This window comes from Rhinolophus sinicus, chromosome 16 (genome assembly GCF_057876585.1).
Source record: "Rhinolophus sinicus isolate RSI-liver-muscle chromosome 16, RSI-T2T, whole genome shotgun sequence".
NCBI classification, from domain to species: domain Eukaryota; kingdom Metazoa; phylum Chordata; class Mammalia; order Chiroptera; family Rhinolophidae; genus Rhinolophus; species Rhinolophus sinicus.
In genome coordinates, this window is record NC_142516.1 from 53,480,409 (window position 1) to 53,495,423 (window position 15,015).

The 15,015-nt window shown below is 37.6% G+C and overlaps 1 protein-coding gene across 6 annotated transcripts in view; it reads left to right on the top strand.

Annotated features, from left to right (window-relative positions):
* Window positions 1–15,015, top strand: part of KDM4C (lysine demethylase 4C) — a 383,956-nt gene that overhangs the window by 65,495 nt on the left and 303,446 nt on the right. For 5 of the 6 annotated variants that reach the window (XM_088793095.1, XM_019727138.3, XM_088793096.1 and 2 more), the window contains 3 exons: window positions 7,384–7,544; window positions 10,510–10,685; window positions 11,772–11,886. In XM_088793095.1, coding sequence (XP_088649221.1) covers window positions 7,401–7,544; window positions 10,510–10,685; window positions 11,772–11,886 — 435 coding nt within the window. In that variant the 5' untranslated portion in view covers window positions 7,384–7,400. Of the gene's footprint in view, window positions 1–7,383; window positions 7,545–10,509; window positions 10,686–11,771; window positions 11,887–15,015 lie in introns of those variants that run through there. The other variant, XM_088793097.1, reaches the window with a different exon arrangement.

Sequence of the window (15,015 nt, forward strand, 5' to 3'; positions counted from 1 at the left end):
TTGCCTTCCAATACTATTTGTTCAAAGTCACGATAAGGGCTTGATTCCATTCCCTCACTGATGTATTCCAATGGTGATTGATACTTTTATTTTAAAGAGGAATATTATAGATGTAATGGATTTTAAAATATTTTGTAGTGTATTTATTTCACTATGGACTCTTGATTTCTTGTTTTATTTAACTGATTACAGTCCATTATTTCATTATTTGTTTTGATACTCAATTTTCCCCAGATTTAGCTAGTGGAAACCCCTTCAAGTTGGCTATTGTGTACTTTTCACGTGTCCCCCTCATTTTTTGAGTATTTTTTTACTTTTTGGCACAACAGAATATTACAGGCCTACCTTGTACTTTTCTTTCTCCTGCCCTGAAATCAATCTTTTATGCAAGAAGCTCTGTTGCTTTTAGTGGACAATGGAGTTTAGAAACCAGGATTTGAGAGCTCATTGCTGCTGGAGTGTTAACTGTTCCCAAGGCCTTTCAGTGGGCAGAGCTAAGGAATTATCTATACATAGACATGTATCTGTATGTAAACACATATGTACACACACGTACACACGCATACACACACACCGTGAGGTACACCAGTATTTCCACATTCCAATCTAATACTATAGGTTAACTCTAGTTCCCTCTTCTCCATATTTGTAAACTCCTTGCTCTGACAGGGAGAAACTTGGCTTCTATTATTGGCCAGCATGTATCCAATCTGTTGCTGCTGCCACACGGCATGGATGTCTTCCTTATCCCAGTCAGGCTCTAACACCCTGCATGGGGTCACCCAGGTTGTCTTCTACCGCCCAAAGTTCTTGCGTCCTTTTGACATGACCCTCATTAGTTGTTGTTTTAACTTTTTGTTTTGAAATAAATTCAGACTTTCAGAAAATTTGCCAAGAAACAAAACAAAGATGTTCCCCTACCTTTATCCAGATTTCCCGACTGTTGAAAGTTTTTCCATGCCTATCATTTTCTTGATCTTGCTCTTACTCTCTGGTACTCATGCGAGTGTATACATATTGTTTTCTGAGCCATTTGAAATAATTTGTAGATATAAAGCCCCTTTATCCATACATACACTATCATGTGTTTCCTAAAAACAAGGACATTCTCTAACCACATTGTATTTATCAAGAACAGAAAATTAGTCTTGACACAGTACCATTAGCTAATCTACCGATCTTATTCAGATTTCACCATCTGTTTCACTAATACTCTTTATAGCAAAAGAAAAGAGAAATTTGTTTTGTTTTTTTTTGGTCCAGTATCCGAGGATCAAATAATACATTAGTCTTCTTTTAATCTGGAATTGTTTTTCATTATTTGTCTTTCATGACCTTGACATTTTTGAGGAGTATAAACCATTTAGCTTTAAGAATGTCACTTGGCCTTTTCTGACGTTTCCTTATGACTAGATTTAGGTTGTACATTTTTGGCAGGAGTAGCCATACCTAAGTGATATTGTATTCTCAGTATATCCTATCAGGAGGCACATGATACGTAATCTTTCCAGTACTGATGTTAGTTTTAATTTGCTATCTGCCTTCATTAGTCTGTGATAGCTTGCCATCAAAGCCGTCTCTTTCTGGAATAACATGTTTCAGTCACATCTTTTACATTTCTTGACCCAGACTTGGAACCAGCCTTTTCTTCAAAGATAAGACCCCTGGTTCTTTTTGTTGAGATATGGTATTTGGAGACCACAATTTGTATGCGCTGGGTAACCTTTGCTGCTGTATTGTTATTGTTTCTGTGCCCTTTTCAGTGGGCAGTACCTGGAGATACACATTATTTTAAGAGAAAAAAAAGCATGAGTTCATATTGATATTTCAAATTCTAATGAAAAATTAAGTTTTATGTAACCCAAGAATTTTATATTGGTATCTCTTTATACTTACAATGAAATTCTTGATACCTAATGACATTAGCATTACAGCATTACTTACTTGCTGTATCTTAAAGTATACCTGTAATTGTTTTTTTTTAAAACCCAATACTAGTATTACTGCTAATAATCTGAGTTTTCAAGGTGGCCTCCACTTCCGTTTTCCACCTGAGTCTAGAACCAACTGAGAAAGATGAAGGAGTCCAGTGGAAGGTCGGAGTAGTATGAGCTTCACTATTGATAAAGCTGGGCTGGGGAATGTGGCACTTTACTTCTTTCCTTCCAAGCCTGGCCCTTGATACCTGTGTTAGTTTGCTAGTGTGGCCCTAATAAATTACCACAAAGGTGGATGGCTTAAAATGAGAGAAATTTATATTCTCACAGTGCTAGAAGCCAGAAGACCAAAAACAGGGTGTCAGCAGGGCCGTGCTTTCTGTAAAGGGGCTGCCATACCTTGACTGGCAGCCGAATGACTTGAGTCTGCCTCTGTTGTCACATGGTGTTCTGCCCTCTGTGTTTCTCTCTTCTCATAGGAGGACACTGGTCATATGGGACTAGCATCCATCCTAATCGAGTATGGTCTCGTCTTTACTTGATCACATCTGCAGAGAACCTGTTTCCAAATAGGGTCACACTTACAAGTATCGGGGGTTAGGTTTCAACATGTCTTTTTGGGGGACACAATTCAACCCATAACAATGCCTGACCAAGGCAGTCTGCAGAGCAGACACTAACTTGGCTCCTGTGAGCCCCCATGGGGTGAGCTGCAGCGCTGAGACTGAAAGGCCAGACCTCCCGCTGCCTCCGCTGGGGCCCGGGCTGGCCTCTGGTGAACTTAGCACAGGGAGCTGGAGTAGAGCAGGGTGCTACCTGCTTGGCCTAAGCTGCTCAGTTCCTGCAATCTCACTGTAGGAAAGGACACGTGAGCGAGGGCTGGAGAGGATGGGTGAGTCCTCATAGGAACCCTGAGGCGGCTGGACTCGCGGCCTCTTCTGACACTAGCACTGCTGGTGGTTGTGCCTTGGTTCATTTTCTTTCTAGCCTGCTGCATTATCTGCTTACCCCAAGTGCTGGGTCTCCCAGGGGCTTGCGCTGCACAGCAGATCCTGAAATAATCTCTTCAGGGGCAGTTGCAGTTAGCATAGACCAGCTCTGCGTCAGGCGTTGTCTAAGAAACTAATACTCCCGTGATGGGAGCCATCACGTTTTACTCTTTACAGAAATTGTTTAAATAACAGGACACAGGTCAGGAATACAGGTGTGCACAAGGACAGCAGTATAGGACATAGATTTGCATTTGGAGGGAAAGCATCAGCCTCAGGTTCTTATTACCAAGTAAAGACATGCTATTAGAATAAGGAGAGTAGGTGTTTTTCCTTCATGATAAGGTAAAATTTGCAGATAAGAAGCTTGGGAGAGATATTTATGTAAGTATGAATTAGAGCTAGACTTTTCATTTAATGAAAAAGATCTTTAGTTCATTAAGGAAAACAAATTCTTAGGGTGCTTACTATAAATATGATTATTTGGTTTAGGTGGTCTCAAAAACATTGAAAGCAGCTCTGTAAAAGCAAAATAACCAAGTTATTATAGCATCACAGATATTGTTGTCACTCACTTTGGGGACTCGGTCTCTAAAGAGGTTGTAGCATTAAAAAATGACTATTACATCACCTTTGGTTGAAAATCATAGAGATGTTTCTTAAAGAAGAACAGCCCTTCTCTGACTAGGAAACATTATTTCAAGAGCATTTTAAACCTGCTTTCCTGCTTGGCTCAGATACATAAAGGTAAAAGAGGAAAAGGGGGGTCTGAGAATTTGATTCTAGCAGCATGGTTAAGTTTAATAATGATAAAGTGGGTTAGGAAAACTTCGAGGAACAGAAAACTTATAAACTCCCTTTTAAGGGTAAAGAACATAAGTGGGCAATGAAATGAAGATGGTTATAAATGTTGAAAATTGATTAATATCACTAGTAATTGAAGAAGTGCAGCTTAACACCAGACTTCTTTTTGCCTGTCATATTGGCAAAGATTTGAGTGGTGGGATTAACATTAAATTCTTAGATGCTTTAACATATTTAAAATGTTTTACACATATTTAAAATTTTATGATGATCGCATAATATTTATAGAATCAGTCTAAACCTTATGATTGAAAAAGGTGTAAAACATAAGCTACCTAGGTCTTTAGTATGTACCTGATTTATAGGTAGAACTAGTTTTCTGTAATCAAGGGAATAGTGATGCTAGGAAAAGGCAAAGTATATTTCACAGACCAGTTAGTAAACTAGGTCAAGGGCTGAAGTTTAATTCTGATTGCTACTAATTTGCTGCCTATTTTAACAGTCTCATTACTTCAATTTCTTGTCAGAGCCAATGTTTCGTTTTTTCATATAAAAAAATCTTGACTCCTCTGTTTCTCTCACTTGTATCAGGAAATTTTGTTCAGACTACATCTGCAATCTGACCATTTCTCACTGCTCGCAGCTGGTCCAAGTCACCATTTTTATCTTGCCTGGGTTGATGTAAATTTCCTCTGGTCTTTCATTCTTGTCCTTTTCTGATACAACAGCCAGAGTGATGACCCAGCTCACTACACTGCTTGAAATTCTCAAGCGTTTCCTTAGAAAGCCTTGTCATCTCCTTGAATGGAAATGCTTATTAGAGTATCAAGCATGGAATGTACGAGAAAGGGAAGAAGCCCAAGATTACTTCCCCTCTCATTCAGAGTAAAGGCCAAGCTCCTTTTCTCCCCAATCTCCTCTCTCACCCCCCACCTCCTCTCTCACCCTCATCTCCTCTCTCACCCCCATCTCCTCCCTCACCCCCATCTCCTTCATCCCCACCTCCTCTCACCCCCACCTCCTCTCTCACCCCCATCTCCTCTCTCACCCCCCACCTCCTCTCACCCCCACCTCCTGTCATCCCCCATCTTCTGTCTCACCCCCATCTCCTTTCTCACCCCCCATTTCCTCACTCACAATTCTGTCCTTTGCTTTACCTAGTTCCAGCTATACTTACTCATTTTCTCACTATTCTGTGAAGAGTCCAAGAGGCTCCTTGTTGTTGTCTCAGCCTAAACTGTCTTCCTCCAGATATCCGCTGATTTATTCCCCGCTTCAGGCCTCTGAAATGCCTTCCCCTGCCTACTCTGTGTAAAATAGCTTTCCCTCCTATTTGCGCTCCATCTGCTTACCCTGGTTTCTTCTGCTGCACTCCACTACTGGTAGGGTCTCGTTTCATTCCTTCCTGAGTGCCCACCCAACAGTTTGGCACTTAGGAATACTTGTTGAATGACTGGGTGGATTTCCAGTTCCTCCTTTAGTGGCTTCTTCCTCTGCCTGAGGAAATATGCAGGCTACTTTTATTCTTTGGCCAGGGGAAAAGTAAGGCTGCCTTCCCTGTACAGCTATTTCTACAAAGGTAATCTGGGAGCTTCTTCCCCTTTGTCACTGTGCAGAGTTTTATATTCTGTTATTCTTTACCAGTCAAGCAGATGAATCTGTTTTCCAAGTAACTTGTCTGTGTTTGGGACCAATGCTTTTCCTTTTTCCTGCATTTAGTATCATTTTATGGAACTACTTTAATAACGTTTTGGCATTTATTCCTTCATTCAGTTAGCAGTTATTACAGCAGATATAACGGGGCCAGAGTGGCTCCCAGGGTTTAAAAAGGTGGAGAGCCTGCGTTTCCCTCGGGGAGCTTGGAGTTCAGCGTGCGGTCGGCAGTGCCAGCCCCTGGCACAGGTGCCTGCTGCACGAGGAAGGCAGAGGGAGGTGGAAACAGGTGGTTTACCTCGGTCTGCTCCAGAGGGTTGGGAATCTCAACAGTAGGCAGGAGTTTGCCAGGGGAGGAAACAGGTAAAGGATGCCCCAAAAGGAGGGAGTAATTTGGACAAAGGCATAGGAGCTGTGCTTGTTTAGAGAAGCACAAACTGATGAGTGTTGTCGGGGTGTAAAGTCTCATACAGGCTGTAGTGGTGGGCAAGGCCACCATAGTTACTCAAGGGCTGATGTGGACGCTTCGAAAGGAGTATGTGTGTCCTGTACAGAGCTGAGACTATCGTCCTGCAGCCCATGGATTTGGCGCGTGTGTCTGTGTAAGTGTGAAGGGAGGTGGGTAGGGAGGTGGCCCAGAAAGTTTGTTTTTTGCGTGCCTCTTCCCTTTGGCAGGGGGAATACAGGATATTTTCTGTCATATAGCAATGGATATCCATGCAGAATATTTTCTCCTTTAGATTGTAAGTTCCAAAAGGGTGGCAGGGTTTAATTTTGATGTATATCATTTTCCTCACGTGTACTTTGTGAGACAGACGTTTATTTAAACTTTAAATGAGTGATGATTACCTCTTTATCTATATGTGTAGTCCTGATCTGTTTTAACCTGTTATTATCTCATGACATGTTTTCCCTTTATTTAATCCATCCCTCACTTCCCAGTTTCTTTCTTTGTCAGGCAGATTACATTTATTTTAAATAAACAGTACAAGGAAAGCTTTGTTCTGAGGGGATTTGTTGTTTGAGTTGTTGGATGCCAGGCAGTATTACTACACCTGTAAGTAGGATGGGGTGGGTGGGACTCCTTTCTGGGGCAGGTAAACTAGTGCTTCTTTCATCTTTGCATTCCCTCTGCCTGGCACATACTAGGTGTTCAGTAATTGTTGAGGAATCGTCCTGTTCATTGACAGCAGGATTAAAGTTTGTGTTTTTGTAACACACCTACTGCCTACTTTTCTCCTTTGATTCTCTATAATCTTTTCTTTCTAAGCCCCAGACAAATTAACTTCCCCTCTCCATACCTGTAATACTTCCAAGTATTTCTACTGCCACGGCTACTTTTTCTCTCATCTGTCAAACTCCTACAACTTCTTGTAAGTCTTAACTCTGCCCCTTTCTGAGTAACCCAGGTGGTTAGTGACTCCTTCCTGTGTACTGTTTTGTATTGCAGTTTGACCCCTAGAAAGTGAGAGTAGGCGATGAAGACAAAGCTTAGCCCTTCTTGGGTCTAGTACTTTAGCTTGGTGCCTGGCAATTTGATTGAATGGCTGACTGGAAATTATTATCGGAAAGCATGTTATGACAAGTGGAAACACACCTGAGTAAACTGTGTTGAGGATGTTGAACATTTTCCATGTTCTGTTCCACCCAGATTGGGCCTTTATACAGATGCGTATGTGAGAGTCTGTTTCCGAATGGCACGTAGGAACATCACCTGTGTAAACTTGCAAAGTCAGAAAATTCAGTCTTACTAGGAAGGATTTTGAGGAGGCCAGTGAGAGAATTAGGTCAGTGACTCAATCCCAGGAATAGGAGCTTGGGAGGAGTAACTAGAGGCAGTTTTTTTCAGCAGTCCAGGGAGAGATGAAGAATCATGGGTCATAGAAGGGAATGATAAGTAACTGAGAGTTCTTGGGGGAGCTGACATACAGGGGGGAAATGACCACCAGCCTTAACCGTGTAATAATTCACTGCTGACCATTGCATCATCTTCTCTGCAGAGACTGCTCCAGCCATCATGGAGGTGGCCGAGGTGGAGAGTCGTCTGAATCCCAGCTGTAAGATCATGACCTTCAGACCCTCCATGGAGGAGTTCCGTGAATTCAATAAATACCTCGCATACATGGAGTCTAAAGGAGCCCATCGAGCAGGGCTCGCAAAGGTGACTGTCCTCAGATCCTTTAAACCAGAATGGTCACTTGGCCTTTCATTTATGCTCTTAGTCTTCGTGATGTGGGAAGTTGTTTCTTCCAAAGGATGGTATTTGCAAAATCTTAGTTCTTGTTAATTCATATGGAGCACTTGTTTTTTTCAAAGAAGAATAACTATCTCATTTTTATTTTAACTCTTTATACTGTGTTTTTTTTTAAGCCAAAAATGATTCATAGAAACCAAAGAGAACCACATACAGTTTCAGAGGTGTGAGACTATTCATAACTTTCACCAGTTTCTCACAGGAGACAGTTATTAGCCTGAAGCTTAACCACTACTTGCCTCTTTGCTTCCCCTGACTCCTCTTCTTTCCTTGTTTTTTTTTTCTTTCTCTCTTCTTTTTTAATTTAAAGTATGCAATTCAGTGGTGTTTTGTGTATTCAAAGAGTTGTACAACCATCACCAATATCTAAATCCAGAACTTTTCTTTATCCCCAAAAGAAACTGTGCCCATTAGCAGTCACTCTTTATTTCCTACTGTACCTTCAGCCCTAGGCACTAATCTCCTTTCTTTCTCTTATAGATTTGCCTGTTCTATTTTGTTTTCAGTTATTTGTTCACCAAGTATGGAGAGTGCATACTATGTACTAGGCACTGTAGTATGTGTTCTCAGTAGCATATAGCGAGGTTGTCTATAGTCTCATCTGAAACTAATATACCGTGGAGGAAATAAAATGTGTAATATTCCCATATTGCTAATAAAAAGTAAGTTAATATTAGACTTGGCAGTTTACATTCAATTTTTTTTGAGTTAATACTGTCATTTGCCAGTTGTGTACCATGGGCCAAGTCACTCATCCCCTGACCCCAAGTGTCTTCATCTGATGAAGCTTGACCCAAATCTTTCACAAAAGCCAGTTGCAGATACATTATAGATCTAAATGTGAAAGACAAAGCCTTAAAACTTTTAGAATATAAAATAGAATGTCTTTATGCCCTGGAGTAGGAAAAATACTTTTAAACAGAAGATCAAAGCAGTACCCATAAAGGCAAAAATGAACAAATTGAATTACATTAAAATGAAGAACTTATGTTTTTCAAAAGATACCCTCAAGAAAGTTACAGAGCAAGTTATGGAGTGATACAAAATATTTGATACACATACATGTAAATATTTACAAATGTACTCATGCACACATACACATCCAAGAATAACCAGAATACATAAAGAATCCCTATACATTAGTAAGAAAAAGACTGACAGTGCAATAGTAAAATGGGTAAGAGACTTGAATAAGCACTTTACAAAAGAGGATATTTGTAGGACCAGTAAATATATGAAAAGGTTTCTTTAGTTTTGCAGATGCAAATAAAACCCCGGCTTGAGTACTATTACCTACCAGGAGGATTAAAATTATATTGAGCAACAATACACAGTGATGAGAATGTGTAGCAACAGGAACTCTCAGTCATTGCTGGTTGGAATGTGAATTGGTACAACCACTTAGGCAAAACTTTGGTAGTAACTGGTAAATTTGATCTACACATATCCCCTTTATAGTAATTTCAGGGTTATGAATGTCTGTGTATGTATGAGTATTTTAGAGAACCATGTGCGCATGTACAGCTGCAGCTGTGTACAACCATATTAATAGCAGTGTCATTTGCAATAGTCCAATAGTCAATAATTAGAAAAGAACCAAGTGACCACCTGTGGTCACCAACTTATAAATAAATATTTATATGAAGGGACACTGAGTAGGAATGAAATCAATGAACTTCAGTTACATAGTCCATCATATTTGAATCTCACAAAAATATTTAGTGAAATACAAAAGATAAGCCTCAAAGAATATATGTATATATGGATGACTACATTTGTATATAGTTCAAAAATGGGTGTTAAGGATGCATCCCCGGGCATAAAACTATATAGCCCAACAAGGAAATGAATAGCATAAATTCCATGATAGTGGTTACCTTTCAGGCAGAGAGGGGTATGTTTGGAAAAGGGCACTTGGAGGGCCTCTGGGGTGCCAGCAAGAGCCTGCTTCTGATACCTGGGTGGTGGGTACTTTGGTATGCTTTACAATAATTCACAAAGATACATATTTATGGTTATCTATTTTCTGTATGTGTGCTATTTATATTTTGCACTCAATTTAAAAAAAAAGTTGTCTTAAATAAAAACAACTTCTAAAGGTAGATAAATTCCAGCTAGAAATCTAAACTTAATTCATAACTTTGTCTCTTCTAATTTTTAATTATCTAAATATGTATTTGTGGTCTTAGTGTTTACTCGTCTTTCCATTATTAGTAATTAAGTGTTTAAATACTATGGGAAAACAGTGGTGGGCTAAGCTACCTCCTCTTACAGGCACATAAGAATTGATAGTTGACATCTTTTTCCTACTCCATGTTCAGTGACATCATGTTGGTAAGCTCTAATTGGCCATGGTGGTAGTAGTTACCATGGTAACAGACAAAAGGTACAAGTCAAGGTTTCCCCCATCTTCCCAGAAAGCTGGTTGTTAAACATTTACTAGCACAACACTCTGCTATTTGCCATATTGTGTGAGAGGTATTAAAGAAAATAATATTGACTAAACAAATATTTACTTATTTTTCTTATTAATATAAATAGTACTTGACCTTCAAAAGTTATTTTACTCGTCTGTGTGTCTCTCAATTTTACATTTAATTGAGAGGTTAACAGTATCAACTAAAAAGTGAAGTTAATACGAGTACAGTATTTGATACAGTGAGTACTCAATACATTTTACTGCTTAAAAAACGGTATCAGTAAGGTGAATATTTGGGAGAATGTGAGCATTTCCTGTAATGTGAATCTTCACAGTTCTTTTACATGTTTGTCATAGAAATGCTGACCAATTCTTCCCTTGTATTCTGTTGGAATATGAAAGCTAAATAACTACCTGGAATATTTTCAAGATAACATTTTATTTTATGTTTAGGTGATTCCTCCTAAGGAGTGGAAGCCAAGGAAGTGCTATGATGACATCGATAATTTGCTCATTCCAGCACCGATTCAGCAGATGGTCACAGGGCAATCAGGACTGTTCACTCAATATAACATCCAGAAAAAAGCCATGACGGTGAAGGAGTTTAGGCAGCTGGCCAATAGTGGCAAGTGAGTGGCTTCACTTTGCAGTTTTTATTTCTTTCAAAGATGTACATGGACATGACCAGAAACCAAGTAGACAGAGGAGCTTGTAGTGAAAATGAAATGAATCTCCTGCACAATCTCTTGGAATCTAATTTAACTGTTTTCTGTTCTTCAGGTTGTTGCCTACTTACATTTAATTTACTGCTAAGAAAATTATTCCTCATGCTATCATCTCATTCATAGTATCTGTAAATGGGGTTTTAAAAAATCTTCACTGCCATAAGTTTTTTTATTATGCTCATGATTTATCTTTGTTAGACAAGTTTTCTTCTTTGTGTGACAATGTTTAAATCTTAAATGATAAATTACACATATTAGAGAATGAATAATTTAAAAAGAAGATCCTTGAGTGACTTAAAGGGCCACCGTTATTATGTTAGGTGCCAATTGCGGATTGAAAATATTAAAAAACAAATGTTACGTTGCTGCTGACATGTACTATGTAGTTAGGGCTACAATGGTTGCATCTGTACTGAAAATGCACATTGTTTTTTCTTGTCATTATTCTCTAAACAATATAGTATAACAACTATTTACATAGCATTTACATTGTATTAGGTATTATAAGTAACCTAGAAATGATTTAAAGTATATGAGAGGATGCATGTAGGTTATATGCAAACACTACACCATTTTATATAAGGACTTGAGCATCTGTGGATTTTGGTATTCGTGGGGGGTTCTGGAACTAATTCCCTGTGGATACTGAGGGATGGCTGTAGAGTATACTTGTATTTGGTTAAAGATTTAAAAAATATTTTGAGAGCTGCTATGATTAATTTTCTGCTTCTATTATTGATACTTTCAGCAAAGTGTTTTCCTTATTAGTCAAAATATGAAGTTTCTTAGAATTATTTAGGAATCTTAAGAGTATTCAGGTATCTATGACAAATGCATTTGTATATTTACCTGTTAGATTTGACAACATGAGCTGCTTGTGATATTTTCATTTTGATAGAATTTTCTTTAGAAAGTGATTTAAATGAAATGGGTGGGGAGAATCTTAAAATTGTCTTACTATTTATCCTTTTCTTCATTTACCTTTTGCAGATATTGTACCCCAAGGTATTTGGATTATGAAGATTTGGAGCGCAAGTACTGGAAGAACTTAACTTTCGTGGCACCCATCTATGGCGCAGACATTAATGGGAGCATATATGATGAGGTATAGTTATAATATGATAGGCTTTGTAAAGGATCATTTTATGGCACTATTTTTGTTACCATTTTAGGTAGTTAGCAAGTAGTCATTTGTGACACTTTGTGTGGTTCATAATTCCTCACAGGACAAGAGGAAATAAAGACACATTGGTGGGATTTCAGCAGCTGGTAATTTTCAAATTGAAACCAGCTAATTGTACAAATACCTGATTGTTCAGCAGTAATATACTGTGTGGCTCTCTGACTAATCTTTAAATTATATTATATTTTCTTTGAAAGAAAAACTTATAAAAATATTTGGAAAACAGGAAATATTATCCATAATACAATATTGAGGCAAAAGCAGTATTTTAGTATTCTTCCAGTCATTTCCCCCTTATTTAAAAAAGTTGTATTTGAACAGGCTTATATTCTCCTTTTTTTTCAGACAGATTATGAGTTTTTTTTTTTTTTAGAGAAGCACATATTATTAGTCTTTCCAGTTACTTTTCATGAGAACATAATCCGCTAGATACCATCTAATCCTTTTTGTCTCTACCCGATACTTGTAAACCCTATTTCTAAAAATCTTTCCTTTTTGAAACCTTTTAATCCCTCTCTCATTGTTGTACTTTGAAAAATTTCTTGCTTAACAAAAGGTTGAAGTAATGCACGGAACACCTGGTACCCTACACCCAGTTTTACCAGTAGTGAATGTTTGGCAAATTTGCTTTATGTTTCTCTGTTGCTCTGTCTTTGTCTCTGTCTCTCTGCTGTAACATTTGAAAGTAAATTGTAGACATTATGACAGTTCACCCTTAAATACTTCAGCATGTGTCTATTAATTATAAGTCAATTTAACATTTATGTAATATCATCTAATATACAGACCATATTCATAGATCCTTAATTGTCCCAGGAAGGTTATTTATAAACTGCTTTTTTTCTCCCCATTTGAGGGAACCAGTCAAGGACATTCCCATATAATTAATAAGTGACCTATAGGGTGGTACTTAGAGGCTACATGAATATCTTTTTTCCCAATAGCCTTTTGGTGAATTTACATCCATTGATAATCCTTGATGGAGTCAATTATTAAGTATTTTGAAACCTTTTATATTTTGAAATATAAAACAAGCAGGAAAGTGCATAAAACATAAACTTAAAGCTTCATGAATTATTGTAAGGTGAACACCTATGAGTATGTACCATCACTGACATTAGGGAAAACATTACCTGCACCCCAGAGTTCCTACATGCCCTCTTTACCTGTCATACTCTGTCCCCTTCCTCCAAGGATAATCATTCAGACTATATGGTAATCACTTCCTTCTTTTCTCTAAAGATCTTGTCTGTTGTGTCTCGTTTCTGAATTTTATATAACTAGAAGAGTCATTCAGTATGTATTCTTTTATGTCTGCCTTCTGTCATACCTTATTACATTTCTAAACTTAATACATTGTGTATACCTGTAGTTCATTTATTTTCATTGCTGTATATTATTCTATTGTACGTATGCACCAGTTTATTTATTTGTTACGCTACTAATGATAATTTTGGTTGCCCCTAGTTTAGGCTTTATGCTCAAAACTTCTGTGAATGTTTTGCACATGTTTCCCAGGGTATGGAAGCATGCATTTGTATTGGGAGTATGCCTAGGAGTGGTTATAAGGTATGTGCCTGGGTGTGCTTTAGAAAAAAACTGTTTTCCAATTCACACCTTCTATAGCAATATTTGCGAGTCCTTGTTGCTCTCATTCTCTGTGAACTATTATCGTCAGTCTTTTAATTTTAGCTACTCTGTTGGGTGCACGTAGTAGTATTTTCTTGTTTTAAATTGCGTTACGATTTTTCCCACTTATTTTCAATGGCTGTTTGGATTTCCTCTTTATCAAAGTGTCTATTCAAACCTCTTGTACTTTTTTCTTTTGTGTCATGCTTTTCTTTTTGATTTATAGTTTTCATACATTTTGGATATGAGGTAGTGTCACAATTTCTGTTTTTCTGTATGCATTTCCAGTTATTGAACACTGTTATTGAAAGGACCGTTCTTACTTTTGAATGTGGACTGGGTATTAGATGATATTGTGGAATTACTGTTGTCCTATTACATGTAATGATGGCATGGTGGATATATATATGTATGTATGTGTATATATATATATATATATATATATGATGGTGGAGATACATATACATATATATGCATATATATATGTGTATATATATATACTTTTTTTTCTTATCAGTTGAAGATGCACACATGAAAAATATACAGGTGAAATTACATGGGGTCTGGGATTTGTTTTTAAGATATTTCATAAACTAAAATGGAATGGATATAGTTGAATGCAAATTAACAAAATATTGGCAATTGAAGCTAGATGATAGATTATATGATGTCTTAAATATGTATGTTTGGAATATTAAAAATAAAAGTTAAAAAAAGAGAAAACATCCTTTTCCATTTTCCTTTTGGATTTTTAGTAGTACAAATAACTTTTGTATTGAGAATTTTTTGTTTATTAATAAGATAGTACGTGCCCATGTATGAAAAATGGAAAAATAGGGAAAATATGCAGAAAAAAAATAAAAAATTACTTATAAACTTACCAAACAGGAATAATCATTTTATGGTTTCCTTTTGGCTTTTTATCGTGTGTGTGTGTGTGTGTGTGTGTGTGTGTGTGTGTATTTGTGTATTCTTGTTCTTGCATATGTGTATGTATTTCCCTACTAAAGAGCTGAGGAGGTTTTAACAGTATTTTGGCTTCAGAAGCATTTTCAGTATTGGTCTCCCGAGGATCATTTCTGTATATTCTACCTCCAGCCATTTCTAAACAGCCAGTTTCAAATTATACCTTGTATTAAGTCGTTGCTATTTCAATTGCAAGTGTATTCTTATTGATTTATTCTCTAGTGATAATGAATCTCTTTTAAGTTTAACATGTTATGGTTATTTTACACTTGCGAAAGTGACTGCTTCTGTAAGTCAACCCTATAGAACATAGCACCTCGTCTTATTAAACTAGCTTCTGGGGGATTTTCATTGGCATGGGTGAAGGCATGTAAATACTGTTGCTATTTTACAATTGAGGCCCAGAGAAGTTACATCGCTTTTCCAAAGTTCTGAGGCCAGCAGAGGGGCTGCCAA